The sequence below is a fragment of the Anomaloglossus baeobatrachus genome, chromosome 4, assembly GCF_048569485.1.
Source record: "Anomaloglossus baeobatrachus isolate aAnoBae1 chromosome 4, aAnoBae1.hap1, whole genome shotgun sequence".
NCBI lineage: Eukaryota > Metazoa > Chordata > Amphibia > Anura > Aromobatidae > Anomaloglossus > Anomaloglossus baeobatrachus.
In genome coordinates, this window is record NC_134356.1 from 479,919,057 (window position 1) to 479,937,012 (window position 17,956).

General features: G+C 44.4%; 1 protein-coding gene across 2 annotated transcripts in view; it reads right to left on the bottom strand.

Moving 5' to 3' along the window:
- MYZAP (myocardial zonula adherens protein) overlaps window positions 1-16,947 on the bottom strand; it is a 141,259-nt gene extending 124,312 nt beyond the window's left edge. For both annotated transcript variants that reach the window (XM_075345730.1, XM_075345731.1), the window contains exon 1: window positions 16,471-16,947. In XM_075345730.1, the coding sequence (XP_075201845.1) occupies window positions 16,471-16,527 (57 nt within the window). In that variant the 5' untranslated portion in view covers window positions 16,528-16,947. The remainder of the gene's footprint in view (window positions 1-16,470) is intronic.
- Between the last annotated feature and the right edge of the window lie 1,009 nt (window positions 16,948-17,956).

The following is a 17,956-nucleotide window of genomic DNA, read 5'->3' on the forward strand; positions in this document are numbered from 1 at the left end:
CCCTCCGTGGGTAGGGGTTGGTGATCCCGGGGCCCAGTGATGAGATGTAAAGTGTAGGGCCTGGAGGGCGCAGGGACGCGGGGGCAGCGCTGTGCCTTGCGGCACTGTGGTACTCACTCAGCCTGACACACGGACACAGTTTGTACGGTAAACCAACGGCTGGTAGGACGGTCCCACAGACGGCTGCACCTGCACTCCCGGTAGGTGACGGTGATGTCTCTCTTCCTTGCACCTGTGTTGACTGATGGTAGCGGTGGATTCCCTCCGGTTACCCGCTCCCCGGCTGCAATCTGGGCCGGAGGAGCTCTACACTTTGCCCGCAGGCGCTGGCCCTGAGAAACTGGTGCCGTGGCGGTGGCGGTGTCTCTCCAATACGGGTTGGGCTGTTGCCTTCAATCGGGACTTGGTTGTTGGGGGATCTGCGTCCCCGTCACTGACGGATTTGGCAAATCTGGCGACTCCTAGCCTTGCCGGGGTCCGAGAGGCCCCTGCCCTGGTGCTGACTGTCCTTCGGAACACTGCTCCAGACCACCGGGCACACAGCCAACGGGGTCCTTCCAGGAACTTCCAAACGGTCCCCCTCCAGACAGTCACCGCCGTTGCTGACCTTGCTGTTCTGGCCCTCACAAAGCTGGACCCTTCAGGCTGTCTTTCTCTTCTGTTACTTTACTTGCTTTCCTCCTTTTCCACTTCTCTACTTTCACTCCTTTCACTTCGCTGTTTACTTTCTCACTTAGCTCCTCACTCCTGCTCCTCCCTGAGCTATCTCCTGAGCTCATCTGCCCTCAAGCCCTGCCTGGGCTAATCTGCTGTTTACTCAAGCTCGTCCCTGAGCTATCTCCTGAGCTCATCTGCCTGGTTACTTCCTGCCTCCAGAGTTGTGAGCTCCTCGGTGGGCGGAGCCAACCGCCTGGCCCACCCCCTGGTGTGCATCATCAACCTCTGGAGGAAGGCAACAAGGATTTGTGGTTAGCTGTGATGTGCCTACCTGGAGTGTGGGGTGTGGTGGTGTTGTGACCTGTGTCCCCTGGCTTGCCCAGGGTGACACATACATACATTTCATTAGTATTTGATACCATTGCCCTTAAACTGTATGACATGGGTAAAACATTTTGGATCTCCTTCCACAAGATTTTCACAATAGTTGGTAGGAATTTGGGCTCATTCCTCCTGACAGAAATGGTGTAACTGAACCATGTTTGCAGGTCCCCTTGCTTGCACATGCCTTTTCAGCTTTGCCCATACATTTTCAATAGGATTGAGATCTGGGCTTTATGATGGCCACTCCGAGACATTGAGTATATTATTCTTAAACCACTTTGTAACCAGTTTGGCAGTATGATTGGGTCATTGACCATTTGGAAGACCCATACCTGTCCGCTGCATGGAAAATGTAGTGGTTCGTTCATAAGTCCATTTATATAAACCGTGGACTGGTGAAGTTTGCTAGAGAGAGAACAGTGCTTATTATATTGCTTATTAGTCTTAAGGCCACTTTAGACACAGCAGCATCGCTAGCGATGTCGCTGGTGAAAACACCCACCCCCGTTGGTTGTGCGTCACGGGCAAATCGCTGCCCATGGCGCACAACATCGCTAACACCCGTCACATATACTTTTCTGCCTAGCGACGTCGCTGTGGCCAGCAAACCGCCTTCTTTCTAAGGGGGCAGTTAGTGCGGTGTCATAGCGACGTCACACAGCAGGCATCCTATTGAAGCAGAGAGGCGGAGATGAGCGGCCATAACATCCCGCCCACCTCCTTCCTTCCTCATTGCCGGTGGCCGCAGGTACGATATTGTTCCTCATTCCTATGGTGTCACACATAGCGATGTGTGCTGCCGCAGGAACGACGAACAACATCGTACCAGGAGCAGCAACAATATTTGAGATTAGAACGACGTGTCAACGATCAACGATATGGTGAGTATTTTTGATCGTTTAACAGCTGTTCCTGCGTTTCACACGCAACGACGTCGCTCACGAGGCCGGATGTGTGTCACAAATTCCGTGACCCCAACGACATCTCGTTAGCAATGTCGTTGCATGTAAAGTGGCCTTTACAGCTATGTATTCTAAGTATTTCTATTGTGCGTTTGATACACATACTGTATATTCTCAGTTCTGTGCTCTGACTGGGGAAAAGGGAGTGATTTGCTGCCAGACATCACTGATAGTGGCTCATCAACCTTGAGAACCAAGGATCCTGCAAATTTCCAGTTCAAAAATTCTGGGTCTTTATTTCTCAAGGCAGAGACCTAAAAGCATCATCCGAATATGTCCTATACGTACATTAGATGGCCTGCACCTTGAGGATTCTGCATACTAGTGGAAGGTTAAGATCAATAGCATCCATCTGGAATTTCCCATTTTTATTTGTAAACAATTTCATATAATGCTTGTGTAATGTGTTGGTATTGATCATAGATAAAACAGCCAAAGCTTTACTGTGGCATCTGCTGATAGTCTCCTATTTGAAGCAAATTATAGTACATACGTTTTTTGTACTTCGTGCCACGTCTTGTTTTTGACAAATTATAACACGCTGACCATTTCAATTCTGTTTCATTGAAGGATGAAGTATGTGCTGATTATTTTAACTTGTGACACAAATCTTATTACTTTGGTAACAAGAGAAATTGTAGACAATTGAAATATTCATTAAGACATTGACTGAGCCTCTGTCCTCCCACGAAATGGAGCAGATGATCCCGGCAGCTGACGTCTGTACAGTCACTTGATTTACCATCACAAGTCTTCTTTAATCTGTCCAATAGCTATGGTTACATATTTTTCAGATTTGAAAACATAAAAATACTCATTTGCAAAGCTCTGAAATCAATTGAGGAAATTAACCCTAAAGTGTATGTTTATTGGTAATTTGCGTGTTTTGAATCACATTCTTCATTGACCGACATTGCTTATAATAAAAGTTATTAGTTACAGCAGTAGACAAAGTGCGGGGAAGTCAAAGTCATGAGAACTGGGAATTTTTTATGTGACCCCGATATGCTTTGCAGAATGCGTCAATAATAATGTATCCTATTCTGTCCTGTCTCTACCAGAGTGTCTGGTCTCTATTTATTTTATACAGTGCTACATTGTCAATCCATTAATCACTTGTCCCTTGACAGCGTCTTTCAATATCAAACTGAATTTCCACTTGTATAATGCCTTAAAGAATCTCTTCAGGACTTCAGGATAGGTCATTAATGTTTAAAGGGGTTGTCCATGTGCACCCTCATAAAAATAAAAAGCCTATACTCACCTCCGATGTTGGTGCGGTTCCAGAGATGTCAGAGATGTTGCTGGAGCTCACATGACCATTGTTGTGACACACAAGCTCTGTGTCCAATCACCACCAGCTTCTGTCTCTGTAGCCACGCCCACTGCACTGACTGACAGTCGCTCTGCATTAGGCCTCTTTCACACGTACGTGCCTCCGGTACGTGTATGGTCAGTTTCCTCACATACCGGAGATACGTACACACGTAGACCTATGTTTTCCTATGGTGTCGGACACACGTATGTATTTTCGCACTGAACGTGTGTCCGTTTCGTACATACGTGTGACCGTGTGTTTCTCACGCCAACATGTCCGTTTTCTCTCCGGCATCACGGGTATCACACGGAATGCAATCGGGTCACACGTAACACACACGGACCACACGGATGTGTTCCGTGTGACATGCACCAGAGAAAAGACATGTGTCTGCGAGAAAAAAAACAAAACATTACTCACCTTCTCCTGCACTGCTGTCTCTGCCGCTGCTGTCACTTGCTGCCGACCGCTGCTCATTATGCTCATTGCATATTCACTTCACTGCGGCTGGAAGCAGCAGCAGCGGGGTGTCGGCAGGACCGGAGACTGAAGATCAGTACCACGGACAGCGATGCCAGAGACAGGTGAGTAGAAAGTTTCCGTTCTCCGTGTGTTATCACGGATAACATACAGAGAACACACGTGTGCCATACACACGGCACACCGAGGGCAAAACGCACCTCTGACACGTCCATGAAAAACGTGCGTGATTTTCACGGACGTGTAAAAGAGGCCTTAGAGGAAGCTGTCAGTCAGTGTGGAAGTTGTGGCTATAGCCACCGCTTTCTTTACACAGAGTGGTGAGAGAACCCATGCTGGTGCATCCTCCATGACTGAAATCGGAACGTTGCCTGAAGGCTTAAGGTTCTTTTCCTCCCAGCAGTGGGGTTTAATGTGCAGATGTGACGCCCTGGGCAAGCCAGGGGTCACAGGTAGTTACAACTCCACACCCTACACCCTGGTTAGGTACATCTAAGTCAGACAAAAACCCTTGTTGCCTTCCTCCAGGGGCTGATGTTCACACCAGGGGGTGGGCCAGGCGGTTGGTCCCGCCCACCGAGGAGTTCACAGTCCTGAAGGCAGGAAAAGGAGAGCAGATCAGTTTTGGAGGTGAAAGTGGTAGGAAGGAAAGTGGTAAAGGAGCAACTGACTGACAGCGTCCGGGTGTGTGTCCCGGGCGAGACAGCAAGGTTGGCAGACGGCGGTGACCGTCTGCAGGAGTGGCCTATCGGAGTTGCCGTAAGGACCGTGGACGGGCGGTGGCCCGGCGGTACCGGACCGGTACACAAGAAGAAGCCAGCACCATTGGCAGGGGCTTTTCGGACCCCGGCAAGGCTTGGAGTCGCCGTGAATTTGCAGAATCCGTCAGTGAAGGGGACCTCCTGGGTTTCCAAACAACTAAGTCCCGATTGAAGGCAACCGTCCAACCGAGTAGGAGAGACACCGCCACCGCCAAGGCATCAGTTTCTCAGGGCCAGCGCCTGCGGGCAAAGAGGGGCTCCTCCGGCCTATATCCAAGCCGGGGAGCGGGTTACCGGTGGGAACCCATTGGAACCAACAGCAGAACTAGGTGCAGGGAAAGGACAGTCACTGTTAACCTGCCGGGGGAAAGCAACTGCAGCCGTCCGTGGGACCCGTCTTTCCAGCCGTGTGTTTTACCGTGAACTGTGTCATCGTCTCAGGCTGAGTGAGTACCACCGTGCCGTGCGGCACAGCGCTGCCCCCGCGACCCTGCACCTCACCAGGCCCTGCAACCCGCCTGTCATCCATCCCTACCCCATCACCGGGCCCCGGTACAACCAACCCCCTACCCACGGAGGGGAGAACTAACAACTCAGCTGCTCCCTGTCACCGCTCCCGGGATCCTCCGTCTAGAGCAGCGGTGGTGTCACCTAAATCACCACAACCGTGGGTGGCGTCACGGACAATAATCCAATCCCCCACCATCAATCCACCCTTTTCACTCACGGGCGAGGAGCGCCGCTCGAGGCCCCGGGATCTGGCCCACCGCTTGAGCCACCACAGGGCAGAGGCCAGACCCGAGCAGTGGGAGAGCGCGGCGTCCCCTCCTCCGCCCGCAACACAGACACCCCATATCTGCAGGTTAATAGCATTTTTCCATGTGACAGGTTCCCTTTAAAACGCATACCAAGTGAAAAATCATAATATAACATCTATTGTAATGGATGCTGCCTGATTAGAAGTTACATCTGGACAAAGCAATACAAAAGTCTGAGTTATTTATGCCACCATTCAGACTATGATAGTGTTGAGTGTCCCATCATTCTGTCTATTGCAGAGTTTTGTGGACTTTCTGTTCCTTCATAGAGCCAGACAGAAAATTTGATAAATACTTTTTATGTTCCATAGGTTTTCCTTTCACTGGGACTCTTATTTTATTGTAATTTTTTCGCAGAATTTCCGGATTATGCTCTGAATATTCTGTAATCTTTATTGTTCATATATTTCTTTTAACCTAAACTAAAGAAGTGCCCTGATCATTCTCACTAGTTTATATATACAATTTAAAAAAAAAGTCACCTGCTGCAAAGCCGCTGTAAAACCAGCCAACGAGACGCCAAAGGAGACGCTTCAAGAAAAACACTGCCTCAAAAACTCAGCTGACACGCCAGTGTCTTAAATATGTTGTGTGCACATACCTACAATATGTTGTGTGCACATACCTACAATATGTTGTGTGCACATACCTACAATATGTTGTGTGCACAGTTGAGGTGTGATTGGATGTGTTTCCCCAGATCTAGCACTTCGCAATGACCTTGGTTTTACTTGCAAGTGGTTTACTATTGTATTTGGCACGGTCACATTTGGACTTAAACTATTTTTTATTAACTCTATAAAATGATGTGTTGCTTATTTTCATATATACGGTACACACTTTGGAAGAGCTAATTCCGTCAATATTTTCCACGTACGTGAAAATCGGACCAATTTTTTTAATCAGAGTTTGGTCCAAGTGTCATCAATTTTTCTCGTATAGGAAAAAAAATACATTTCTCCGCCTTTACCTTTCTGATAGTCCATGAAGATCAGACTGTACTCTAATGTCATCTAAGTGTCGTCTGATTTTTTATTCACGGGCCTATAGACTTGAAATGCCGATTTTGAACCAACACTCGGATCAAAATTTGACATGTCTCTGCAATTTTTTGTGGTGTGCGAATAATTGGATTGGCCCCATAGACTATCAGAGGTAGGAGCGCTATCCATGAAAAGAAGAGACAGCACTCATACCAGAACATCGGACGTGTGAATGCGCAATAAGACTTCTGTTATTGTTTGTTTTAAATACGATTGTATTGTCTAACACTGCAGTGCGGGTTTTATTTGACCTTTGGATTCATTTTACACGTTTAAACAGCACTAGTATACTCATTTGTCATTATCTTTACAGATTGACACTGTAATGCATAACGCTTTTCAGATTTTTTTTCTGTTCTATGGAGAACTAAATTCATTTCATTAGATCTATTGGGAGTTCAGTATTTCAGCCATAGAGCCATAAGTGAAGTGAGAGAAAATTTGTTTCAACCATTCACATTACTTTTGCCAGAAACATTGTTATGATTGCATGCATCTTTCAAGGCTACAAGATGAAGGTAAAAAATTTGTCTCTGAATTGAAAGGTTTTTAAAATAATTCCAAATAATATCAATTCAGTATCTATATATTAAAAAATTATATAGCCAAAATATTGATTCAAAGGTAGAAGTCTCCCATGGCTCATATGACATTCTTATATTGCAGCACGGCAAACAATTAGTGGCCATTATTGAGCTGTTGAGTGCTCATTTCCTTTCCCTCAAACCTTGACAAGCAGAAATAGTGAGAGTAGTACAGCAGCTTAATCGCAGCCATTGATTGGCTGCATGGCTCATGTGATATAACAATGTCACACGAACCCCAGGAGACTCGATGCCAACATCACTGAAACCAGTGCAGGAGGGAAATATTATTATTTTATTTTAGAACAGGGACTACTTTCTTTAGAAAAGAAATGGGTTGTACAGGTATTGTACCACCCCTAATAATAATAATAAAAAAATAACAATATGGATTTTTGCCAACAGCAAACTGCAGTGTAGAAAAAAATGAAAAATATATATATATATTTCATTATTTTGAAGTTATTGTACTTTTATTTGGGTTGGAAAAGGAGAAAAGTTCCAGGGCTGAAGATTATATTAAAAGTCCATTTTATTGAAAAATATTATTAAAATACAGCAAGTATGGCATATAACGTCTGATAACCAGTAGAACAACGCGTTTCGACGCTTAGGTCTTAATCATGTTCTGATAATAAATTTATGCCGGCTTCCTTTTGAAAGGTCTCCCAGTTCCCTATAATCAAGAGTACCTGTGAGGGTTACTCAGGACAACTCCTGAAGTAGTAGTTGCGGGAGATCTGACAAATGGAAATTTAAACAACAAATAATATAAATATATACATAATTCATTAAAATACAGGTAGAAATTACATCCTGTAACAAATTGTGGATAGAAAAGGTAACTTTGTACTTTATTTGGGTTGGTAGCAATTAAATTAAAACTTATCATGTTTGTGAGCACTTTTAAATACAAAACAGTCTACAGGCATGAGATGCCCAATTTTAGAAGAAATTGGCTGCTGGCAGTGTTTTCTCTGGCTGTTCTCCCCGAGATCAGTGATTGTCTTGTCATGTTGGTCTACTAGGCATTGCTCCCACCTGGCCAGAATCCTACTCCACACTGATGAGGGGCAATACCCCGAAACAGCTGTCTGTGGATGGATACCTGGCCTTGGTATTTCCCTTGTCATATCTTTAAACTTGTCAAAGAGTTGGATATTGACTAAAAGGTCCACTTAATATGGTGGTTATGGTGGTGTCCTAAAAAGAGTCACTCGTTGGCTAGGTCCTTCCCGGAGGGATATCTGGCTGGTTTCTGTGTCGAGACTCCTAACAGAGGCTCCACAGTCTTTTTTGATTTGCATATTTGCCAGGGGGCAATGCACCTAGGATTTCACTGTGTTGAGCGCCCTCGTTGGCTGCCAGCAGTGTTTCTCTGGCTGGTCTCCCCGAGATCAGTGATTGTCTTGTCAATTTTAGAAGAAGGCACTATTCAATAATAATAATAATATATAATATAATAATAATTCTGATAGGCTGTCTCTGGCAGAAATAGATCAGAAATTTAATTTCAAACCATCCGTTCCTTCTCTCCTCTATCATTACTTGTGTCAGGATGCCCCTATACACAAATCGGAGGGTTTATCAGACTTCAAACTAAAGTGAATGGGGGTCTTAAGATAAAAAGAAGGACAAAAATACTTCTCATAAAAGCAAAAATTAGAAGTACCGTATTTTTAGGATTATAAGATGCACTTTTCCCCAAAAAAATTTGGGAGGAAAGTGAGGGGTGTGTTTTATAATCTGAATAAAGCTTACTGGGGTGCTGGAGAGGGTTCGCAAGGGGCCAGGGGAATGTTTCAGTGGCTGGGCTGATGCTGGGGCGGCTGTCCAATGTCAGCAGCTGCTGTGCGGGGTCTCTGACTGCTGCAGCGGCTGTGCGGTGTCTGCGCGTGGTATCCGGCAGTTGATGCTGGGGCTGCTGTGCAGGGTCTCCGGCGGCTTTACTGACACTGCGGGAATAAGCGGTGAGCACTTCAAATAATGCTGCCCGGAGTCAGCGCGTGCACAGTTGGAGCTCTCGGCTCAAGCTCTCATCTGCGCAGGCACCGCCTCCGGCCCCTTGATCTCCCTCCAGCGCACTTCAGGAAAATGGCACTCGGAAGTAGCGCTTGTGCAGATGAGATCTCGGTTTGCCATTGAGCCTAGAGCTCAATCTGTGCTGACTCTGGGCGCCATTTCTTTGAAGCCCTCTGCAACCCGAGCCCCAGTACAGCTACCCCAGCATGGCAGCACCAGCCTCCGCTGCAGCCCGAACCCCAGCCTCCGCCACAGCAGCAGCCGCTGCAGCCCGAGCCCAAGTGCAGCTGCCGCAGCTCGAGCCCAAGTCTCCGCCACAGCCCCAGTCTCTGACAGAGCCCCAGCCTCCACCGCAGCCACCGCCTCCGCCGCAGCCCCGTCCTCCACCGCTGCATCAGCACAGCCTCCTCCACCACCGCTACTGTCCCCTCTGATAAGACACCATCGGATTACAAGATGGACCCCTTTTTTTCACCTTTTCTTGCTCTGAATTTGGGGATCATCTTATAATCCGATGCGTCTTATAAAACGAAAAATACGGTATACCACATTTAAAAAAATTCTAAAGCAAGGAAATGTTTCGTTAAGTAACTAAGAATGGATGGAAGGCCCTAAGAACACTGGTAATATAGAATTGCTGTGTGGTTTTCATAAACTTGTTAGAATTACAAGTCACCTTGCATATGGTAGGTTTGTGTGGACTGTCAATTTATATTTACATATCACTTACACGAAATGCAAAAGAAAAATAGAGTACAAGTGTGTGAGTGTAGTCTTAGAAATCTTCAAGTCAATATTTATTCTCCTGCTTATGTTGCCCATGAACTCTTGTCAAACGTATTAGCCTGGAGGCTTCAAATTATACTAGGTGCTTACTATCATTTGTTGCAATTTATTTATTTTTACACATTTTGTCAAAAAGTCTAACTCTTTTTTTACATAAAACATAGAAAAATAGAAAAAAATCATTGTGCACAGAACACAATATACATGTAGTCAATGTAATTAACCACTATCTTCAGCATAAAGAAGAACTTATGGAAGTAATGATATAGTCCCCACACAGCCCTGACTCATCTATGTCTGTCTGGGATTACATGAGGAGACAGAATGCGTTGCACCAAGCCTACATAATTGGTTGCAACAACCTCCCTACCGAGTTCCTTCAACATGTCTGCCAGTGTACCTAGAAGAATTGATCCAGATTTGAAGGCAAAGGGAGGTCACACCTAATATCAATTTGAAGTAAAAAAAAAATCTTCTTCTGTTCTTTCACTTTGCATTTTGTTAATTGATAAAAAAAACTAAGAACACTTCTATTTTTGAAAGCATTCTTACTTTGCAGCATTTTTGTCACACAGTACTATATATTATGAGTGTTTCTGTTGTGGTGAGGGTGGTGTGTAGTTTTGTAGATCCATTTACAATTTTGGCTTAAACCTATAACTGTTTTCAAAGTGCTTTGTTGGAGGTATCCTCTAAAGCACTAATTCTCAACTACAGTCTTGAAAACCTTCAGGATTAGTATTGCACAGGTGATGGATTTATTAGCAAGGCATCATACAATGGTATATATAAGATATCTTCAAATCATGACTTGGGGGGGGGGGGGGGTTGAGGGATGGCATTGAGAAACACTGCTCTAAAGAATCCCATACACATTAGATAAAAGTCGCCAAACCTGTCAATTTGAACCATTCAAAGTTTGTGGGGGCCTCGCGACTCTCTCTAAATAAATGATGTCAGGTGAGAGAAGAATTCAACCTGTTTGATTTACCACAATATTACCTTGTATTGCACATTTCCAGGAAGTAATTCTATTGTTCTCTGGGAGAAAAGTCACTGCCAGAGGTGTCTCACAACAATGCAATCATAGAGAACACAGCAGCGCACATTCCTGAGTATTGGAGACAACTATAGCTATTAGGCTATAGCTGTCTATAGCTATCATCTGTCAACTATCAAATGTGTATGGCTATCATTAAAAAGTTATATCTGTCAACTTGTGTATTTAATAGGCATCAGCACGCATGGGTTTGTTGCTGTGTCATGTGCCACTATAAGGGTGCATGCCCACGATCACGCAGCATGCTTCAGCTGCGTCAAAAACGCTGTGTTGTATAGTACAAGCATAGTGAATGGGATTTCTAGAAATCCCGTGCCCACTATGCTTCTTTTTTCCGCAGCAAACACTGACCTGCTGTGCGTCTTTCCAGACCGCAGGATGTCAATTGTTTGCTGTGAAATCGCATGCGTCCTCTGTAGGGAGATCACAGGCGAGAGACCGCAGCGCACTGAACCCTGATCGTGGGCAGAGTCAGCTGCGGTCTCCTGCTTAGGAGACATGCATTCCTTGCCGGTCAGGACTCACTGAGTTCTGAACGCAGCGGGTCCTGATAGTGGGCACATACCCTTAGTAGTATTAAGGAGTTTGTCTGGTCTAAAATGATAAGCTGCAGTCAGTCTATGTGACTGCAGACTTGGGAGTCCTCACAAGTACTTCTTACTTTTACATTGAGCTCACCGGAAACAGTCTAGTCGGATTTTGGCTGGGAGTCTGCATATCACATACTTGTGGTCACGGGGCCGCCATTCCCTGTGCTGACACCAGAGAATCCTCACAGCACGCAGTGCACGCGAGGATTCACAAGTCTGCAGGCAAATAAAGTAACTGCAGACTTGTCGTGTTAGACCAGACAACCCCTTCAATATTTGCAGCATGGCGAGGATTATGTGAGTGGTATAGCTAACATGTTTACTGTGGCAGGTATTACAAATAGGCAATGATTGGTTCTATGTGGTCAATATGGCTGATAATTTATGGGCAGTACTTATAATATATATGTGATGGCTGTGACTTGCATTTTGTCACATTGTCGCTGGTAATTTGTTCCACTGTAAATGGAATTTTGTATAGAGTATGACTGGCATTAAGGGTACCTTCACACTTAGCGATGCAGCAGCGATCCGACCAGCGATCTGACCTGGTCAGGATCGCTGCTGCATCGCTACATGGTCGCTGGTGAGCTGTCAAACAGGCAGATCTCACCAGCGACCAGTGAACAGCCCCCAGCCAGCAGCGACGTGCAAGCGACGCTGCGCTTGCACGGAGCCGCCGTCTGGAAGCTGCGGAGACTGGTAACTAAGGTAAACATCGGGTATGGTTACCCGATGTTTACATTAGTTACCAGTGTGAGCAGGGAGCAGGGAGCCGTGCACACTGAGCGCTGGCTCCTTGCTCTCCTAGCTACAGTACACATCGGGTTAATTAACCCGATGTGTAATGCAGCTACATGTGCAGAGAGCAGGGAGCCGCGCACACTGCTTAGCGCTGGCTCCTTGCTCTCCTAGCTGCTGTACACATCGGGTTAATTAACCCGATGTGTACAGCAGCTACATGTGCAGAGAGCCGGAGCCGGCAGCACAGGCAGCGTGAAAGCTGCAGAGGCTGGTAACTAAGGTAAATATCGGGTAACCACCTTGGTTACCCGATGTTTATCTTGGATACAGCTTACCTCAGCTGTCAGACGCCGGCTCCTGCTCCCTGCTCGCTTCATTTGTCGCTCTCTTGCTGTCACACACAGCGATCTGTGTGTCACAGCAGGAGAGCGGCTTTGAAGAAAACGAACCAGGGCTGTGTGTAACGAGCAGCGATCTCGCAGCAGGGGCCAGATCGCTGCTCATTGTCACACACAGCGAGATCGCTAATGAGGTCACTGCTGCGTCACAAAAAGCGTGACTCAGCAGCGATCTCGGCAGCGAGCTCGCTGTGTGTGAAGCACCCCTTAGACTGCAACTGTCTTTATGGTTGAACAATGGCTCACGCTATCTGAACAGGATCACAAGTGTTAAGTGGCCCGTATGGAGTGTGTTGTATGGGTAGAATTAATTATTATGTGGATATAGTAGCTAAGGTTAATGGATGAGTCTACTTAAAACAATAGCTATTTGTTATCCTATAAGCAGTTAATAGTGTGGGATGCCAGTGATAATGATAACGTTGCCTCTTGGACCATTGAAGGACTTCCACAGCGCCTATAATTAGTATGTCTACAGTACGCAGATCTGCCCTGTGCTTCTGAATGTTCTTTATAGCCGTTCTCTGCTTTTGCTAATAAATGAGGGTCCTAAACAAGATACTCCCCTTCATTAACGCCAAGAACTCTAATATTGTATTTGATAATTGGTTTCATAAACTGAACAATGGGAATATTGGCCTTATGAAGCCCCGATGACATTTTATTTGCTACACACACCATACATAGAGATCTTTTACCTTTCCAAAAAGTATATCTGACAGTGAACAATATGTTTAATAAATGTTAATGGACATGTAATACACTATGTTCAGAAGTAATCATATACGAATTAAACCCAAATATAAAGCCATCGTCATATTGTAAAAAGGTCAACGCAGATGAAATATATTATATTTATGTGTATTAATTTGGACATTTGCATGTGAGTTTTGTTCATGCAATGTGCTCATCACTTGAGTCATCAGAGTGATTGTCTAAAGAGCGATGTGGTAAAGTCACATTCCTACATTATATATGCATGTTTGACAGGTATTTATCAGGTAATAGGACACGTAACAAGTGGAGGAATAAATCTGTCACCTCCGGAGTTTATCAAGAGCCCTATGAGCTATTTCAAGAAAGGTGATCTATAGGAGACATGGGGACACGTTTTTAAAAACTCACATCCTACAAGTTTCTAATAAACCAAAGTTAGGTCACCATCAGACTTAGAGAAATATATAAAGCAATTAATGCGTTTTTATTTTGGTAACATACATAACGTATTGCTAGTAAGGATGCACGAGCACACTCAACACTGCTCAGTTATTGATTAAGCCTCTGGGTGCTCGGGTACTCGCGTGTTCGGCCATCGCTGGTGCTCAGATGTGTCAAAGCACAGGCTCACTTTACTGAATGACGGGAGCCAGCATGCCAGTGAGAGCCACTTGAGTCTCTGAATGGCTCTCACTGGGGGTAAATACGTTTTCAGATGTAGTGTGGCAAAAAAACAAAACAAAACAACAAACTCTCCCTCCCCCGGTAAATGCTGTCATGCTAGGTACAGGGAGGTACTAAGCAAATGGTGAATTGGAAGGGAAGGGAAACCCTGCGTCTAGGGAAGGGGGAGATGCTGACCCCTGACCAAACCTACCGCTGGCCTCTGGGGTCCCTCACCACTCTCAATAGGTTCCACACCTATGCGCCCAGCCAGATACCTGACCCTAGGACAACCCTAGAGCTGGGCCCTAGATAGGCAACGAGTGGGATGAACTCTTCATCAAACCCATAAAAAAGACAAAGTACGCACACACACATGGGGAAAGCGCTTGAACAACTTATCTCCAGATGCCTCAGGAAGAAGGTCAGCAAAGAACAGCAACAATCCTACAAATGAGTGCATGTCACCTGTTTGCATCCAGAGCTTGTGAAGGAATTGAATATCAGCAGCACAAGTCAAGGGAAAACGAGAGTATTTAAACTGAAGGAGATATACAGATGATTAGCAGCTGAAGAGAGGATGAGGTCTGCTGGATCCTAAGGGGAAAAAGGATGAAAACCCACCAGAGGAGATACCCAGTACACTGAATACTGACAGCAGAAATACTAGAAAGTTAGGGAGGATTTTCCGCAGCCATTCGCTGTGACCTTCTATTGTCGGTCACCACAGGACTGTCACCCGTGACACATCCATGACAAATGCTGTGTTTACGGCTGGGTGTATGGGGGCGGAGAGCAGAACTGGCTAATCATTGGCTTCCATTATACTCATTACTTAAGTTGAGCCCGTCCGAGTGACTGACCAGCTTGACTCTAGTAGCGAGCACTCGAAGCATTGTACTGCTCACTCATCAATTCAAGTACCGAGCATTGTACTGCTCACCCATCAATTCAAGTACTGAGCATTGTACTGATCGCCCCTCATTTATTACTAGTACGCTATTCTATGATAGTAAGCAACCAAAAAAGTTCAGATTCTCAGTTAAATACAGTAGTTATAAAAACGATAAGAATGGTGAAGGTAGTGGGAGGTGTTAGAGAACCACTGTACAAATATTTTATGGACAGTCACAAGTGGCTTAAGGTGCCCAAAGAGATTTTTACCAGATAAGAAAACACCAGTAATGTAGGCAGCGCTTGCTAAGATGGCGGCAGGTACCATAATAGATTTTGTACTGGCATCTTTGAGCCACCACTAGTAATCCATCATTGTTTTTTAACAGTATTCATAACAGTATCTAAATCATAAAGTAGTTAAACTGTTAAATAATTATCATATTATCTAATGTGAGTATTTAAAACTTGAAGGAACGAAATATCAATACAATATATTATTTGTAGACGATTTGGCAAATGTCTTCAGTCTGAAGCAGCTGATTAATATGGGCCCAGCTTCTGGGCTTTAACCCCAGAGTTAGCTCAGTACAGCCACATTATATTATTATCTATTAGTTTTTGTGTATATAGCGCCATCATATTCCACAGCGCTTTACACACATCATCATCACCATTCCCATCATTATGTCTTTGGAGTGTGGGAGTAAATCAGACAACCCAGAGGAAACCCAGGCAAACATGGGGAGAACATACAAACTCCTTGCAGATGTTGTCCTTGGTGGGATTTGTACCCGGGACCCCAGCAGTGCTAATCACTGAGCCACCATGCTGCATAGAAAATATTTTCATAAATGGCAACTATGGCAATCAATGGGTGACAATATAATACATGGCTATAGTGTGTCCACCACAGGAGTGAATCTTCTCTGGTTTGTAGTTGGCTTTTGTGTGGCAGACATCATCTATGTTGACCATGTGTAGTTAAATGTTCTCATAGTTCGTAGAAATAATGTTTCTAATTTGCTTACACTTGGTAACTTATCTTCTGCAAAAGATTAAGCATTAGATCAAAGTTTGAGGACTTGGGGGACAAATCCATCTGACAAAACTGTTTGTTGTGGATAGAATTTACATGAAAGCAACTCTATGGGCAGCATGGTGGCTCAATGATTAGTACCGGTGTCCTGCCTAGAATTTGTATGTTCTCCCTCTGTTTGGGTAGCTTTTTATTCTATATACTCTGGTTTTCTACGATACTTGAAAAATACATTTAATTCGGTTTCTATAATATTGGTCTTGCGTGCGTTTCTGAGGTTAATAATTAGCTTGTGGGCACCATTTGGGGACAGAGACCGATAAGAGTGATGACAATATCTGTACTGTGGAATATGTTAACGCTATATAAGTAACATAAGTATATATATATTTATATGCTCATAGAGTATTTAGTCCTGCATTAATTCCTAAAAAAAATGTTATGATTTACTGCCGCATCTTTTAAACACTGTCCCTTTTAATGACTTCTCATTAAGTGATCCAAGAACTTACAGAATATAGATCTCAATTCATATACTGTATATACTCACTGATTTCTGCGAAGTCTCTGAGGTCGTCACAGTTGACGCTGTTTTGTATCGCATCATCTTGTTTAAGTCCAGATAGTCCAAAAATGAGGCAAATGTCTGATTCTTGGATATTAGTGCCTAGTCACTCTTCACATCTGTAAGCATGTCCAAGAGTTTCACAGACTGTCTGAGAAAGGATTTCGCAGTGATCAGTGGAAGTCCTGTTAATTCCTCTCCACCCCTTTCCTGCTGCTTTAGATGTCCTCGACCAGTAATCCTCAGTACACAAGTGTCTGCCCTTTACTCAGCCCAGTAGACAACTTCCCCGTCTGTTTTAATGCTGCCTCGAGTTCTGAACACCTGCACTGACCACTGTCATGTTGCCAAGACACTCTGGCATTGTTTTTTCTCCAGGTCATCTCACGTGTAGCTTCCTACTCGACTTGTCAGGCAGCATTCATATTGCTTTAGCTGCTTACCTGGACATAGAGCGTGAAGCAGTCAGAGACAACACCCTCCCCGCACGAGGGTGGGGCCTTGTCGTAACAATCCTTCATAATTATTAACATCTTCAATGCCGAACACGGTTGGAGAGTTTCATCGGGAGTTTTCATTCATTTGGCTCTTTAGCAACTTCTAGTGGTGTTAAAAGTATATGGAAAGCTGGACCCACACGATTTTTTTTTAAGATTTGATTTAAGTTTTGTTTTTTTTTCTTTTACTATTATTAGTAATTAGGGATGATCGAATACTTTGATTCTTCGGCTTCGCGAATATTTTCTGAATACCTCGGCGCTATTCGACTATTCGCGAATATTCGATGCGCAATGTAAGTCTATGGGAAACCCGAATAACAACTATTCGGAACTATTTGGGCTTCCCATAGACTTACATTGCGCATCGAATAATCGAATAGCGGAGAGGTATTCGGAAAATATTTGCGAAGCCAAATAATCGAAGTATTCGATCATCCCTATTAGTGATGAGTGCGCACTACCATGCTCGGGTGCTCGGTACTCGTAATGAGCAGCTAGAGGCTCGGATGTGCTTGACTCGTATACCAAATATATACAGATAACAGAAGTCAATGGGGAGCTCGAGCATTTTTCCAAAAGAACTATATTTATTATATATATGTATATACATTTTCTTCTTTTACTATTTTTGATGATGAATGAGCACTAACATGTTTGGGTTCATGGTGCTCGTAACAACCATTTGGAGGCTCGGAAGGGCTTGACTCATGTACAAGTATAATGAAATTCAATGGGGAACTCGAGCACTTTTACAGAAGATCTATATTTATTATATTATACTTAAATGTTCTTCTTTTACTATTATTAGTGATGAGTGCACACCACCATGCTCGGGTGCTCGGTACTCGAAACTAGAAGTTGGAGGATCAGATGGGTGCGTCTCGTGTACTGAGTATAACAGAAGTCAATGGAGAACTCAAGTATTTTCCCGGAAGATCTATATTTATTATATTATATTTTCATTTTCTTAT